The sequence below is a fragment of the Schistocerca cancellata genome, chromosome 2, assembly GCF_023864275.1.
Source record: "Schistocerca cancellata isolate TAMUIC-IGC-003103 chromosome 2, iqSchCanc2.1, whole genome shotgun sequence".
NCBI lineage: Eukaryota > Metazoa > Arthropoda > Insecta > Orthoptera > Acrididae > Schistocerca > Schistocerca cancellata.
The window spans coordinates 268346312-268363394 of record NC_064627.1 but is presented as its reverse complement, the minus strand read 5'-3'; the positions used below and the strand labels follow the sequence as shown (position 1 = coordinate 268363394).

Here is a 17083-nt window from a genome sequence, read left to right as displayed (position 1 = left end):
AGAAAGCAATTCAGCTCCGATGATGAAGTGAAAGAAGCACGGCAGCAAGCTGGTACGACATGGGCATACAAAAACTGGCACAGCGTCTACAAAAATGCATCAACAGAAATGGTGATTATGTCAAAAAATAGCTAAATGTTCAAGTTGTAAACTGATGTAAACCATTGTAGAAACAAACAGGTCTATGTACTTATAAAAAAATAGGAGGCCTTACTTTTGGGATTACCCTCGTACTATGGCTGAGGGCCAGAATAAAGAAATTAATTGGGCAAATCTACTGCCACCCTCACATATCATATCACTCACTACAGATAACAATCTAAGGGTCATTTAACAATTGTAAGACTACATATAGACTAACACAGTTAATAAATACTGATGATATATCTGATGTTACATTTGTCACTAGCTTACACTAAGGTTGAGCAGACATAATTTACTAAATAAATACAATAATACATAAAACTTTCTAGAAATCTTCTACATTTTAATGGCATTTAGACTGAGGTACTTTTTCCATGTCTACTTCATTTTTTTAAGCCACATTTGCACTTCCAACTTTTATTTGCAAATTTCTTAATAATATAACATGGAGTTCTTTCCAGATCAAACACCAATCCTTTGAATTTGTGCTCTGGCACTTACCCATTGATCCACCAAGCGGAACAATATACAGGGTGAAGAAAAATGCCATACTTGGAGGTCAGCATGTGCGCCCTCATCCAGATTCAAGACAAAAGTTCATCTAACAAAATCAGGTCATGTGCATTTTGAAAACAAATGAATAACAACAAGGAGCTGGCAATGCTATCACATTGTGTAACATGCCGGAATGTACAGAGGAACATGTATCATACCATACTAGAAGTAACAGCTCAGTGAATAGACTGCTGAGACATCAAACCTACATCCACCATGAAGCCATAGTATGAATTCTCGCCACGTTCCATTTTTTATTTTTTGGATTTCTGTTCCCTAGTTATCATCATTTATAAGCTTGCATGCATGTGTCTACTATCCACGCAGTGCCCATCATAGCTGGTCCTATCAAGCTCATGTAGTGCGGCTTCCCAATGAAGTAAACAAACAATGAATATGTCAATACGCTTTTGGTGCTGGGTGCACCTGATAGCCAAGCTGTTGCTGCTGCTGCTGCTGGTACTGGTTTGTATGCTGCATGATACTTGCAAAGGCGTTATCCTGAAAAGAATGTTTTTCATTGCCTCAAGCAACACCTACGGCAAATAAGTAATCTTTATCCACAAGTAATGGACAGATGTTGTCCAAGGTCTACACATACTCCACAAAGTGGGGTGTGATTCTTGAAACAGTTTATCAATCACTTCAGTGAAGTACCCATGGTGTTGCAAAGCAGTTCCAGATATCTCAAACAGTGGCTGTAGAAGTGTTGCACCATGAAGAACTGCAACCATATCATTACACCCAACCCAAAACCAACAACCAGTAGACCACATTCAGTGAGTACAATTTTGTAAATGGCTTTTGAACCACATAGAAGGTAATGAACATTTCAGAAATAATGTAATATGGACTGACAAATCTAGCTTCACTCGTGAAGGTGTTTTGAACCTCCACAACAGGCATTATTGTCGGAACACAATCCACATGTTACCCACGAATGTGGCTTTCACGCATGCTTTGGCATAAACCTGTGGGCTGAAATTATGGGAGGTATGCTTTAGTGTCCTTATCTATTGCAGGAAAAGTTGAATGCATCTCTGTATCACAAACATCTTTGCAAGATCTTGCCTCATGCATTAGAAAACATTCTACTTGATGTTTGACAATGGCAACAATTTCACCATGGTGGCGCATGTAATAACTTCAAGTTGAACACATATATTTCAAGGAAGACGCAATACTTGAAAGTCACAGATCAAGTAAACAGAGTAAGACGTGTATACACTTTAACAGTCAAATCATCACTGAGTCCAAGTCTAGCGGCCGCTGGCTGGCTGGCCATTTAGGTGGCACTGCTGCTGCATGGCTGGCAGACAGCGCCGCATGTAGAGGACGCACGTAACTGAACGGCGGCACTTTGAAAGATCAGTGAGTCACAACAGTGCATGATTATGTGTGACTATTTAAATGGAGCATCTCCAGGAAATTGAACAGGTCATGGAGGTCCTATCTTCTGGCCTTCATGTTCTCAGGGCCTTAATCCACTAGATTTTTATATGTGGGTTAAAGGAACTAGTTTATAGTGCTCCACCCATGGATGTACACAATCTAATATCACACATGAATGCCACTTCGGTAATGGTGGACGTAAGTGTATTGCTTAGGGTCCAGTAAAGTATGATCCGGTAAGTGGCGAAGCTCGTGTACGTACCGGTTCTGTGACTATAATCCTGAACATCAAATGTATAGAATGGAATTATTGTGCATAGCGTAATGTGCAGTCTAGTGTACCCTGCCTGTGTGTTTCTTGTAGCACATTAGAAACAGACAATGTTACTGTATTCATTACTATTTTCTAATGGCTTTATTTGTGTCATGGACAAAACCAATTGGTCGTTTACATCTGTAAGAAGTTCATGTGATGTCATCATCATTATCATCATCATCATCATCATCATCATCTCTAAGACTGATTATGCCTTTCAGCGTTCAGTCTGGAGCATAGCCCCCCTTATACAGTTCCTCCATGATCCCCTATGAACCCCTATTCAGTGCTAACATTGGTGCCTCTTCTGATGTTAAACCTATTACTTCAAAATCATTCTTAACCGAATCCAGGTACCTTCTCCTCGGTCTGCCCCAACTCCTCCTACCCTCTACTGCTGAATCCATGAGTCTCTTGGGTAACCTTGCTTCTCCCATGCGTGTAACATGACCCCACCATCTAAGCCTGTTTGCCCTGACTGTTACATCTATAGAGTTCATTCCCAGTTTTTCTTTGATTTCCTCATTGTGGACACCCTCCTGCCATTGTTCCCATCTACTAGTACCTGCAATCATCCTAGCTACTTTCATATCCGTAACCTCAACCTTGTTGATAAGGTAACCTGAATCCACCCAGCTTTCGCTCCCATACAACAAAGTTGGTTGAAAGATTGAACAGTGCACAGATAACTTAGTCTTGGTACTGACTTCCTTCTTGCAGAAGAGAGTAGATCGTAGCTGAGCGCTCTCTGAATTAGCTTTGCTACACCTCGCCTCCAGTTCTTTCACACCATCCTGTGAGAATATGCATCCTAAGTACTTGAAACCGTCCACCTGTTCTAACTTTGTTCCTCCTATTTGGCACTCAATCCGTTTATATTTCTTTCCCACTGACATTACTTTCGTTTTGGAGATGCTAATCTTCATACCATAGTCCTTACATTTCTGATCTAGCTCTGAAATATTACTTTGCAAACTTTCAATCGAATCTGCCATCACAACTAAGTCATCCGCATATGCAAGACTGCTTATTTTGTGTTCACATATCTTAATCTCACCCAGCCAATCTATTGTTTTCAACATATGATCCATAAATAATATGAACAACAGTGGAGACAGGTTGCAGCCTTGTCTTACCCCTGAAACTACTCTGAACCATGAACTCAATTTACCGTCAACTCTAACTGCTGCCTGACTATCCATGTAAAGACCATAAATTGCTTGCAAAAGTTTGCCTCTTATTTCATAATCTTGTAGAACAGACAATAACTTCCTCCTAGGAACCTGGTCATATGCCTTTTCTAGATCTATAAAGCATAGATACAATTCCCTGTTCCACTCATAACACTTCTCCATTATTTGCCGTAAGCTAAAGATCTGGTCCTGACAACCTCTACGAGGCCTAAACCCACACTGATTTTCATCCAATTGGTCCTCAACTAATACTCGCACTTTCCTTTCAACAATACCTGAGAAGATTTTACCCACAACGCTGATTAAAGAGATACCTCTGTAGTTGTTACAATCTTTTCTGTTTCCATGTTTAAAGATTGGTGTGATTACTGCTTTTGTCCAGTCTGATGGAACCTGTCCCAACTCCCAGGCCATTTCAATTATCCTGTGTAGCCATTTAAGACCTGACATTCCACTGTATTTGATGAGTTCCGACTTAATTTCATCCACCCCAGCTGCTTTATTGCACTGCAATCTATTGACCATTTTTTTCCACTTCCTCAAATGTGATCCTATTTCCATCATCATTCCTATCCCATTCTACCTCGAAATCTGAAACATTACTGATCGCATTTTCACCTACATTGAGCAACTCTTCAAAATATTCCCTCCATCTGCCCAAGGCATCCACAGGATTCACCAGCAGTTTTCCTGACCTGTCCAAAATACTTGTCATTTCCTTCTTACCTCCCTATCGAAGACTGCTAATTACACTCCAGAATGGTTTTCCAGCAGCTTGACCCATAGTCTCCAACCTGTTTCCAAAGTCTTCCCATGATTTCTTCTTGGATGCTGCAATTATCTGTTTGGCTTTGTTTCTTTCTTCAACATAACTTTCTCTGTCTACCTGGGTTCTGGTATGTAGCCATTTTTGATACACCTTCTTTTTCCTTTTACAGGCTGCCTTGACTGTATCATTCCACCAAGCTGTTTGCTTCATCCTACTTTTTGTCTTAATGTTTAAATAAAGGTGACAGTAAGAGAGAGAAATACACAAGATACTCCATTGTGGATGTATAAATTGGATGTAATTTGATACTTTAATTGAAAGGGAAAAAAAATTGGCACGAACACACTCAAACATCAGTGAGTCGGCATGACATTGCCTCATCTCACTGAGATGATGGGACAGAGCCAGCACAGCATAGAGTTCATGCTATCTGTTCTTGGCTATGCTGCATGCAGTCACAACACAACCAGAACCTCATTTTTCAAATCACATTTCTATTAAATATACTGGCGAGACTAGGTTTTGCTAGATCACTTTTATCTTGAACTGGATGAAGAATCGCTTGTCAACTGCCAAGTGTGGCATTTTTTCTCCACCTTGTATATGTAGTCATACAATAATAATAATAATAATAATAAAAGTAATTTAAGTGAACTACAATATCATCAAAGTTTCCACACAGTTCTATGTCTCCAAACATTTAAGGACTCATAGATTTGGTGGGACAAAGTATTAAAAAGAACAAAATTATTGAAAAATGATACTGAGCAGAAAATGTATCAAATAGTTCAACTGAACACACAAATGTCAGTGCCCAATGTTTGTAGCTGATTTTTGTGTAACTAGTTGGCAAAATTAATCAATTGGTAGCTTTTTATGAAACAGGGTTTTATTTCATTATAAAATACAGGCAACTCTTGCTGTATTGGGATGACAAATTTCTGGAAGATCACATATATTTCTGTCCATCCATCTTTGACTGTATTCCACAAAGGAAGAAAGAAAGAAGGGGGAAAAAAGTAACTGAGCACTGCAGTCATATGAGTGTTCCTCCTTAATCTGAATACACTGTCTTTTCTGCCTGATGAGAACCATAATTTTATTTATCATCATACGTGATCACTTACAGAAAACAAAAGGAGAATTTGGACTATTTCTTCAAGGTTTCCAGGTCAATACTGGCATGTGAGAAAGGCTCATACTATTCATACACAGTTTTGGGCACCTCAGAATAATAATATCAAATACCAACATAGGCAAAAAGTTTAACGAAACAATTATTTTCAATGAATCAATTTTTGGTGCCTCTATCAGATGATAAATTAGTGAGTACATACCGTGTCGCCATTTGTTGGGGCTGTCAAAAGAATTGGCACTTCTGTTGGAACATTTTTCTGAACAGGTTTCAGTGGCGGACTGGAGAAATCAAGGCTACGTTTGGATTTTGGTCTTTGCCCTAGGTCAGATGCCGCACATTCTTCTGTAAAATGTAAAACAGATAAATTATTATTTTTTAAATACACATCTCATTAAATGCTACGTGCTACAGATAAGGAATGACAGCAGAGCCTTTTCAAACGACAATTTTAATTTCAAACAAATTTAAATCTAAAGTTACATAAATTAAACAGATATTTGTGATGGGTTAAACATATGTCCAGGATAACAATACAGACTTAGACACATGCCTTACATTGAAAGCCCGTATCGACTGGACTAGATGCCTGCATCGTGTATGTTCAGTTCACAGAAAGCCCCCTCAGATTGCAGTCCATGTACTGATAAAGGTACTAAAAATTTAAAAGAAATAATGTAAGCAGCCCCATATATGGTGGTCAATAAGTATTATATTCCTAATCATCTAGTACGACTTATGGGTGGAATATTTTTTCATTTTCAACTAGAGAGGTCAATATATTCATTTATTAGAGGGTCACATTGTTTCCAAGTGCTTTCTAAGTGCACAAAATTACAGAAATGTGTGTTCAATCAATTACCGATTCTCTCGCTGCATAAAAGCAAACAGTTTTACATTTATTCTGTTTTAATAATGAGGCTGGACTTAGCATCATATGAAGAAAGGAACATTGGAACTTAATGTGTCACTGATGATAAGATCATTAGAGGCTTGAATTACGCAAAGATGAAGAAGGAAATCAGCTGTGGTCTTTCAAAAGGAACCATCCTGGTGTTCAGCTGCATTAATTTAGAAAAAAGACAGAAGACCTAAATGTGGGTGGCACAACAGAAATATGAAATACACTAATCCAAAGTGTTTATCGTCACAGTGGCTCTGGAATGTCTCTTTGGTCTTTATTTCCCTAATGGGGGTGTTCGGAATAGGACACTGAAACAGTCCAGTAGTAACTTCCATATCTTGCTAGTTTTCTTGCTTCTCTTACTTTTTCCTGCAGCCACCACACAATACCAATGCTGCAGGAGTCCTGTTATTCAGTATCCTTGAAATGTAACACACCTTCTCCCCTGTGGACTTCGATCTGTTATGTCAAAGATATGGAAAGAGACTTTTCTTGCTCCATTTGAAAACACACTCACAGGAATTGAAGTCAATGTATTCCCTATAATGTACAACTCCAACTTCTCTTAATGAATTAACTACACATGTCTTACAGCCCAGCTAGATGTTCTCATATGCCCATCTCAAATGAGACTCAGAACAACAGTACAATAAAATATGAACATCAATGCTGTGATAATTTCTTTGGTGTCATGGAGATCATGTGCACTCCATACCTCCCCTCACAACCCCACAGGTCAAAGAACTCCACCCAGCAAGTAGAAATGCCAGACTGCAGCGGACATCATCGGCAGCACACGATCAGTACAATTCCGATCTGCACAAATCAATCAATAAACCTCCTAAAAGTGGGGTGCTTCCTACTTACTAACTACCATAACCCACGAACATCTTTTGTTGACCAATGGATGTCAAGGATGTAGAACATCTCATACTATGAATGACATTTTATACCTCAGTTCCAAGTAGTTGTCGTCCCTGAACACATTTTAGTATCACAATTTGACAAGATATAGACATAATCTGAAATAAAAGCATAAAAAGTTACACTAAATGCCTAGAGTTGGTGACAGAGTGCGGGAAGTCATTAGAATTTCTGTTGGAAATCTGTAACTACTTGAAATGATATGTTATTAATAAAGTAAAATAATAAAATTTAACTGCAAGCAATGTGCATTACTGAAGAAATGGTTCTTGTGTAGCATTTCCAGTGGTTGAAGGAGTGCTACCACTGCTTTCAAATCTAATCATTAGGATCTGTTATACTTGTCACCTACATGTTAGCGCAGTTTCTCATGTGAGACCTTCCTTTTAATAAGTGTACAATTGTTTATATGCAACTAAATAAATATTCAAGGTGGGTACTAATAATTATCTGAACACAAAAACAGCCTGGTGATTAAATTCATACAAATTTTTATTTAAATGTATACTTAATGTTTGTCTGTGTGCTCGAATGCAGTCACTAAAACAAAAAAATTAAATGAAGTGTGACAATTACCATAACGTACAGAATACCAAAGCCCCTTTAATTCAGAGGCAGATGAACTAAAACAGAGGCTATGCTACATACTATTCAAAACTACTCACACTTTTGTTGTAACTGACATGAAAATTTTGTAGCGTCAATGCAGTCTATATATTTCTAGTAGTGGGTACTAATACAAAAAGAAACATGCATAACCATGTTTGTAGAGCAAAGATATTCAATTTAGCTGAATGCATAAAAAATGGTGCACCAAATCAACATAAATGCAATCATGGAACAAGCGACTGACATGGGGGAGCTAGGAGGGAAGTAATGAGGAAAAAAAATATTATTTTTTTCAAATGGAAAATGGTATTTATTTTCTTTTTGGTTGTCTATTAACACCTTAACAACCCACCTGAAGGGAAAACTGTCAAACAAATCACTGGGAGTATTTTATCTCTATGATATAGATATTCCATTCAGAATCTATTCAAAAATTGTTAGAGCAAGATTTCAACACAACAGCTCTCAAGTGTGAAACAGATTTTGATCACAGTCTCATCATTAACTTCTCATTGAATACATGGGACATTAAGCTGCAAATAAATGAGACATCTCTCTTAAAGAAAACTTTATCCAGAACACAAAACCGATAACAAGTCCTCTGTACAAGCTGAGAATAATCTGTTTAAACTGCCTGTCTTCTGTTCAGTGCTTCTACTTATCCACCATCTTAGCCAGCAGACAGAGACTGACTGATCATCAGTAGCAGACATTACATGCACACTATAGATGCCACAGCTCCAGCGTACTCAGTGTTCAACACGAAAAACTTGCCCCAAAGGCTAGCTCCATGATCTACAACTCCAATAAAAGAGGCCACCAGTACCATATCCATTTCACTTCTTCATTGAACAATGGAAAATCCAGGATGGAATGTTGTGTGTGTGTGTGTGTGTGTGTGTGTGTGTGTGGGCGCGCGCGCGCGCACACATCTGTGTGTCGTCTATTTTCGACAAAGGCCAGGTTGGCTGAAAGCTTATATTGTGACAGTCTTTTTGTTCTGCCTATCTCCGGCTCAGCATCTGCACTATATGGTGAGTAGCAACTTTCCTTTCATAATAGTGTCACTTCTTTGCTGCTTTCTCTTGACTGTGTTGCTTATTACTGCCAAGTAATTTGAAGGAAATCTGCAGTCTTCAATAAATACAATATTTAGATGTAACTGGCACTGGTGATTATCCAGTTGTGGACAACATTATGCACAGGACTTGGGCTCATAATGAACTCTAAGAGACTTGTATATCTCACTGAATCTGGTGAGTTGGTTTTGGCTGTCAGCTTAGTTTTTCGAGAACAACATACATTTTCCCTGAGAAAACATGACAAAACATGGTCTAATCACATAACTCGATTTTTTAAACTCTTAACGAAAAAAAAAAATTGATAAATGTAACATAACAAGATACAGATATTATCGATTCAGAAATTCATCTTTGGAACAAAAGGATTTGTCAAGCAGAAATGATTTTAATTTGTTTTTATAACTTCCATTATCTGTCAGCAACTTTATTTCATTATGAAAGTGAGAGAATAAATGTATTGTCAGGGTGTTGTCAGTATGTACATTTTTTCGAACAGTTGTCTACATGAAGTTCGAGAATAGATACCAGATATCCTTACACCACATTTCTGTACAATTAATGCTTTGTGTGTGTGTGGAATTGTCTCAAGAGTTCCATATGATATCAGTGAAACGTAGTACATGAAATAAGCTAATTTCCATCAGCAAAATCAGCAATTACGCATTGAGTAAATGTTGCTGAACCCAAGCATTTGGAAAGATCTAGGCTTATAATGTGTTTTTCAGTTCAGATCTGATCAATATAGACATCCAGGAATTTTGAACAATTGTTGTTGTTGTTGTTGTTGTTGTGGTCTTCAGTCCTGAGACTGGTTTGATGCAGCTGTCCATGCTGCTCTATCCTGTGCAAGCTTCTTCATCTCCCAGTACCTACTGCAACCTACATCGTTCTGAATCTGCTTAGTGTATTCATCTCTTGGTCTCCCTCTATGATTTTTACCCTCCACGCTGCCCTCCAATGCTAAATTTGTGAGCCCTTGATGCCTCAAAACATGTCCTACCAACCGATCCCTTCTTCTAGTCAAGTTGTGCCACAAACTTCTCTTCTCCCCAATCCTATTCAATACCTCCTCATTAGTTACGTGATCTACCCACCTTATCTTCAGCATTCTTCTGTAGCACCACATTTCGAAAGCTTCTATTCTCTTCTTGTCCATACTAGTTATCGTCCATGTTTCACTTCCATACATGGCTACACTCCATACAAATACTTTCAGAAACGACTTCCCGACACTTAAATCTATACTCGATGTTAACAAATTTCTCTTCTTCAGAAACGATTTCCTTGCCATTGCCAGTCTACATTTTATATCCTCTCTACTTCGACCATCATCAGTTATTTTACTCCCTAACAGGAAAACTCCTTTACTACTTTAAGTGTCTCATTTCCTAATCTAATTCCCTCAGCATCACCCGACTTAATACGACTACATTCCATTATCCTTCTTTTACTTTTGTTCATGTTCATCTTATATCCTCCTTTCAAGACACTGTCCATTCCATTCAACTGTTCTCCCAAGTCCTTTGCTGTCTCTGACAGAATTACAATGTCATCGGCGAACCTCAAAGTTTTTACTTCTTCTCCATGAATTTTAATACCTACTCCGAATTTTTCTTTTGTTTCCTTTACTGCTTCCTCAATATACAGATTGAATAAGATCGGGGATAGGCTACAACCCTGTCTCACTCCTTTCCCAACCACTGCTTCCCTTTCATGCCCCTCGACTCTTATAACTGCCATCTAGTTTCTGTACAAATTGTAAATAGCCTTTCGCTCCCTGTATTTTACCCCTGCCACCTTTAGAATGTGGAAGAGAGTATTCCAGTCAACATTGTCAAAAGCTTTCTCTAAGTCTACAAATGCTAGAAACGTAGGTTTGCCTTTTCTTAATCTTTCTTCTAAGATAAGTCGTAAGGTTAGTATTGCCTCACGTGTTCCAACATTTCTATGGAATCCAAACTGATCTTCCCCGAGGTCCGCTTCTACCAGTTTTTCCATTCGTCTGTAAAGAATTCGCGTTAGTATTTTGCAGCTGTGACTTATTAAACTGATAGTTCAGTAATTTTCACATCTGTCAACACCTGCTTTCTTTGGGATTGGAATTATTATATTCTTCTTGAAGTCTGAGGGTTATTTCACCTGTCTCATACATCTTGCTCACCAGATGGTAGAGTTTTGTCAGGACTGGCTCTCCCAAGGCCGTCAGTAGTTCTAATGGAATGTTGTCTACTCCCGGGGCATTGTTTCGACTCAGGTCTTTCAGTGCTCTGTCAAACTCTTCACGCAGTTTCGTATCTCCCATTTCATCTTCATCTACATCCTCTTCCATTTGCATAATATTGTCCTCAAGTACATCGCCCTTGTATAAACCCTCTATATACTCCTTCCACCTTTCTGCCTTCCCTTCTTTGCTTAGAACTGGGTTGCCATCTGAGCTCTTGATATTCATACAAGTGGTTCTCTTCTCTCCAAAGGTCTCTTTAATTTTCCTGTAGGCAGTATCTATCTTACCCCTAGTGAGACAAGCCTCTACATCCTTACATTTGTCCTCTAGCCATCCCTGCTTAGCCATTTTGCACTTCCTGTCGATCTCATTTTTGAGACGTTTGTATTCCTTTTTGCCTGCTTCATTTACTGCATTTTTATATTTTCTCCTTTCATCAATTAAATTCAATATTTCTTCTGTTACCCAAGGATTTCTATTAGCCCTCGTCTTTTTACCTACTTGATCGTCTGCTGCTTTCACTACTTCATCCCTCAGAGCTACCCATTCTTCTTCTACTGTATTTCTTTCCCCCATTCCTGTCAATTGTTCCCTTATGCTCTCCCTGAAACTCTCTACAACCTCTCGTTCTTTCAGTTTATCCAGGTCCCATCTCCTTAAATTCCCACCTTTTTGCAGTTTCTTCAGTTTCAATCTGCAGTTCATAACCAAGAGATTGTGGTCAGAGTCCACATCTGCCCCTGGAAATGTCTTACAATTTAAAACCTGGTTCCTAAATCTCTGTCTTACCATTATATAATGTATCTGATACCTTTTAGTATCTCCAGGATTCTTCCAGGTATACAACCTTCTTTTAAGATTCTTGAACCAAGTGTTAGCTATGATTAAGTTATGCTCTGTGCAAAATTCTACAAGGCGGCTTCCTCTTTCATTTCTTCCCCCCAATCCATATTCACCTACTATGTTTCCTTCTCTCCCTTTTCCTACTGAGGAATTCCAGTCACCCATGACTAATAAATTTTCGTCTCCCTTCACTACCTGAATAATTTCTTTTATCTCATCATACATTTCAGCAATTTCTTCATCATCTGCAGAGCTAGTTGGCCTTTCGTCGCCCCCCTAACCTCCGTAACATCCTTGTTAAACCCTACAATATTCCCAGACTACCTTCTCTACCCAGCGGTTCCTACCCCTGTAACCGACCCCGCTGCAAAACCTGCCCCATGCATCCCCCCACAACCACCTACTCCAGCCCCGCTACTGGTAAAACATACACAATTCAAGGCAGGGCCACGTGTGAAACTACACATGTCATTTATCAACTGACATGCCTGCACTGCACAGCCTTTTACATCGGCATGACAACAACTAAACTGGCTGAGCGCATGAACGGACACAGACGAACTGTCCGCCTAGGAGATGCCCAATACCCAGTAGCGGAGCATGCCCTCCAGCATAATTCTAGGGACCTAGGAACCTGCTACACTGTATGTGCCATTTGGCCTCTCCCACCCAACATCAGTCCCTCTGAACTGCGGAGATGGGAACTTGCACTCCAACACATCCTTTCATCCCGCCATCCCCCTGGACTGAACCTACGTTAAACAACCTCACTCCCATTTACTCTTCAGTCTTCTCCTCTTTCCCTTTCCTCTCTAGCCATTCACGCATCTTTTCATCCTACATAGTTGTGTTTATCTTTACACTATATACCTCTTTACTTCTGTATGCATCCTCTTTGGTTTGAAGCTGGCACAGTACTTACAGTAGAATATCTTTGGCTTTCCTCTGACAACCATGCCTCCATCCTTGCTACCCTCCCTATTTTCCTTTCCCTGTTGCTTCATAGCCTGGGTTGTGAGTAACTGAATCTCCTTTCCCTTCGTCCCTTTCTTTCCCCTCTCTCCTCCCTGATGAAGGAACATTTGTTCCGAAAGCTAGGAATGTAAATTTTCGGTTCTGTTTTATGTGTATCTATCGGCTGTACTGAGCTGAGGTAAGTACTGGCCAGCCCCTCTATCTCTTTGTTAGTATTTGTTTCACATCTTTATATGAGATTTTCCATTAATCATTTAGATCACCTATACTTTTGAATATTTCAATCTATTGCACTTTCTGTGGTTTTAGGTCTGTTGAGCTTGACTGTGATGCTTGCATCAGCAAAGAGAACTATTTCTGCACTATCGGAGTAAGCTAGGTCATTTATATATAGCAAAAACAGGAATGGTCCCAGAATTGAACAAGACTAGTCATTTTTCCTAACTCAGAAGAAGATTCATCACAAGAGTTGCATGAGCTATCTTATATGATGTTCTGCTTCAGATCAGTTAAATATGAAATGAACCTTTTACCCACTGCACTGCAAAAACCATAAACTAAGTTTCTCTGAATGAGTGTTGAGTACTTGCATAGTTCAATGCAGTATTTGCTTAGGTGAAATGACAGATGGCATGTTCAGTGAAGGGCATTCTGGAATCCATGAGTTCATCTTGATTATACCTTGTTTACTGCCTCCAGTTCTTGTTCCACTAAGTCAGTACTTAACTACTGTATACTCCTCTTGGAGAGTTTCAGCAATGGGTGTACTGGTAACGTGATGGACAGCCTCTCTAGGCTCTATTTTCCCACATTTCTACTCAAATTACATGACCCCACCTGAGTGTCTGCATGAGAAACAGAAAATGATAAACTAGAGAAAACAATGCAACATATATAATTACACTTATGATGTGCCTGAAATGGAAAATTTACTGCCAGTATGATTACCCAGTTTTTGACTTACTAGAAATAGACGTGGAGTTTTAATTTAAAGGGGGCGGGGAGGGGGGGGGGGGAAGGTGTCTGCTGAAACAACTAGGCAGAACACCCAAAAGCACACCATTAACTGAGGTAATGGAGAGATACACATTGGGAGTAACTAGAAGGGGTAAAGGACCAAGGAAGTGGCAGATGTGGAAGATGTCACAACTGAATGGAGAAAGGCGTCACCTTCATTCTCGTAATGCGAGAGGAGTTCTTGCCTAATTTCAAGTCTGTGTGCTTTCATTTCAGGAGTTAGTATCCAGGGTAAAGCAATAATGTGATCCATATGTTCTTGTGAAATGCCGATTGGGCTTGCAATTTCTCTCTGAGTGATACGACGATCATCCTGAATCAATCTGTCAACATTTTGCTTGTGAAACTCAGTGGATGATGTCACAGGACATCCAACTCTTTGTTTGTCGTGCAGGTCGTATGTTGCCGCCTCAAAATCATTAAACTCACTCGCCCAACAACATACAATACTCACATCATCACAATCACCATAAAATGCTTTCATTCTCTGGTGGATCTCCTTTGGGGTGACACCTTCTGTTTTCAAGAATTCAATGACTGCATGCTGCTTAAATCACATTGCATGACCGTCGGCGCAGGGTTCCATACTGTAACAACACAACCGTTCAATTCTAAGGCTTCCCACCAACTGGAGCTGTAGAGAAGAGGCTACAGAACAAGCCAGTACCTGGAATGAGATTTTCCTCTGCAGCAGAGTGTGCGCTAATATGAAACTTCCTGGCAGATTAAAACTATGTGCCACACCAAGACTCTTACTTGGGACCTTTGCCTTTCGTGGGCAAGTGCTCTACCATTTCAGCTACCCAAGCACGACTCATGCCCCATCCTTACAGCTTTACTTCCGCCAGTACCTCATCTCCTATCTTTCAAACTTTACAGAAGCTCTCATGCGAACCTTGCAAGACAACACTCCTGAAAGAAAGGATATGGCGGAGACATGGCTTAGCCACAGCCCGGGGGATGTTTCCAGAATGAGATTTTCACTCTGCAGCGGAGTGTGTGCTGATATGAAACTTCCTGGCAGATTAAAACTGTGTGCCGGACTGAGACTTGAACTCGGGACCTTTGCCTTTCGCAGGCAAGTGCTCTACCATCCTTTCTTCAGGAGTCAACACAATGAGAGAAACTTCTAAGTGCAAAATATGCTGAACTGAGCTGCTTTATTAGCTTAGGTATGTGTTCACACCATTTTTAGTTGTTACCTAATCGGATTAGATCTCTGGGAGGGGATTGCCGAGGGAAAGGTGGTCTTGAGAAAAGAAAAGACTGATTAACACACACAAAGGCCACAGTATATATGTCAGAACATGAAATGTCAGAAGTCTGAATTTGGTAGGGAAGCTAGAAAATCTGAAAAGAGGTACGTAAAGTTTCAGACTAGACATAGTGATGGTCAATGAAAATCCTAAAGGCATAGCATTAATAGAAGAGAAGGATTTCTGGTCAGATGAATAAAGGGTAAAATCGACAACAGCATAAAATGTCTAATGGGAGTAGAATTTGTTATGAATGGGAAGGTAAGGCAGAGAGTTAGTTACTGTGAATAATTCAGTGGCAGGGTTATTCTCAGAATTTAACAGCAATCTAAGTGATGATGATGATGATGATGATGATGATGATGATGATGATTGGTTTCAATGGGCGCTCAACTGCGCAATCATCAGTGCCCGTACGAAGTCCGAATTTTTCACACAGTCCAATTTCTTCACTCAGTCCAATTCAGACACAGTCACAAATGATGATGATCATGATGAAATAATGAGGACAACACAAACACCCAGTCCCCAGGCAAAGAAAATCCCCAACCCAGCCTGAAATCGAACCCGGGACCCCGTGGTCCAGAGGCAGCAATGCTAGCCACTAGACCACGAGCTGCGGACGCAATCTAACTGAGTTCAATAGCTCAGGCATAGGAAAATCTCACAAGGAGAAGATGAAGAGATAGAGAGAGCACATGCAGACACTGGACAGATAATTCAGTATGTAAAGGGAGATGGAAATTTAATATTCATGGGTGATTGGAATGCTGCACTGGAGAAAGACACAGAAAACAGAGTTGCGAGACAATACAGGCTTGGCAGTAGGAATATGAGAGGAGAAATGCTAATACAGTTCTGCAATGAATTTCAGCTAGTAATAGTGAATACGTAGTTGTAAAATCAAAAGAGGAAGAGGTATACTTGGAAGAACGGGATACAAATCAGTAGATGTGATGTACATGTACTGACACTAGATGATTTATTCACAAGAAAGAGCTTCACAAATTGAGCAAGTCAATAATGTATTGGTCCACCTCTGGCCCTTGTATCCAAGCAATTGTTTGGTCTGGCACTGACAGACAGGATCATTGAATGTCCTCCTGAGAGATATTGTGTCAACTTTCATCCAGTCGGCATGCTAGAGCATCAAAATCCTGAGCTGGTTGGAGGGCCCTGCCCATAATGCTCCACACATTCTCAATTGGGTAGAGATCCAATGACCTTGCTAGCCAAGGTAAGGTTTGGCAAGCATGAACACAAGCAATAGAAGCACTAGCTGTGTGCAAGTGGGCAGTATCTTGTTGAAATGTAAGCCCAAGACGGCTTGACATGAAAGCAACAAAACAAGGTGTGAATATCATCGACATACCGCAGTGCTCCAAGGCTGCCGTGGATGACAACCAAAAGGGTCCTGCTGTAAGAAGAAATGGCACCTCAGACCATTACTCCTGATTTTTGCACCATGCAGCGGGAAAGCCAGGTTGATATCCCACTGAAACCTAGGGCATCTCCGGACACATATTCACTGGTCATTGGGGCTCAGTTAGAAGCAGGACTCATCACTGAAATCAATTCTATTCCAGCCCAAAAACATATCTGGAGACACACCGGACAGGATGGGATACCAACCTGACTGTCGCCTACCATGCAACCAACAACCAGGAGTGAAGATGTAGGGGCAATTTCTTTTCATAGCAAAACCCCTTTCGTTGTCATCCACAGCACCTTTACAGCACAGCAGT

The 17083-nt window shown here is 40.0% G+C and overlaps 1 protein-coding gene across 2 annotated transcripts in view; it reads right to left on the bottom strand.

The window, feature by feature from the left end:
* Positions 1-17083, bottom strand: part of LOC126145121 (chromosome transmission fidelity protein 18 homolog) — a 464617-nt gene that overhangs the window by 435821 nt on the left and 11713 nt on the right. For both annotated transcript variants that reach the window (XM_049915535.1, XM_049915534.1), the window contains exon 2: positions 5707-5849. In XM_049915535.1, coding sequence (XP_049771492.1) covers positions 5707-5849 — 143 coding nt within the window. The remainder of the gene's footprint in view (positions 1-5706; positions 5850-17083) is intronic.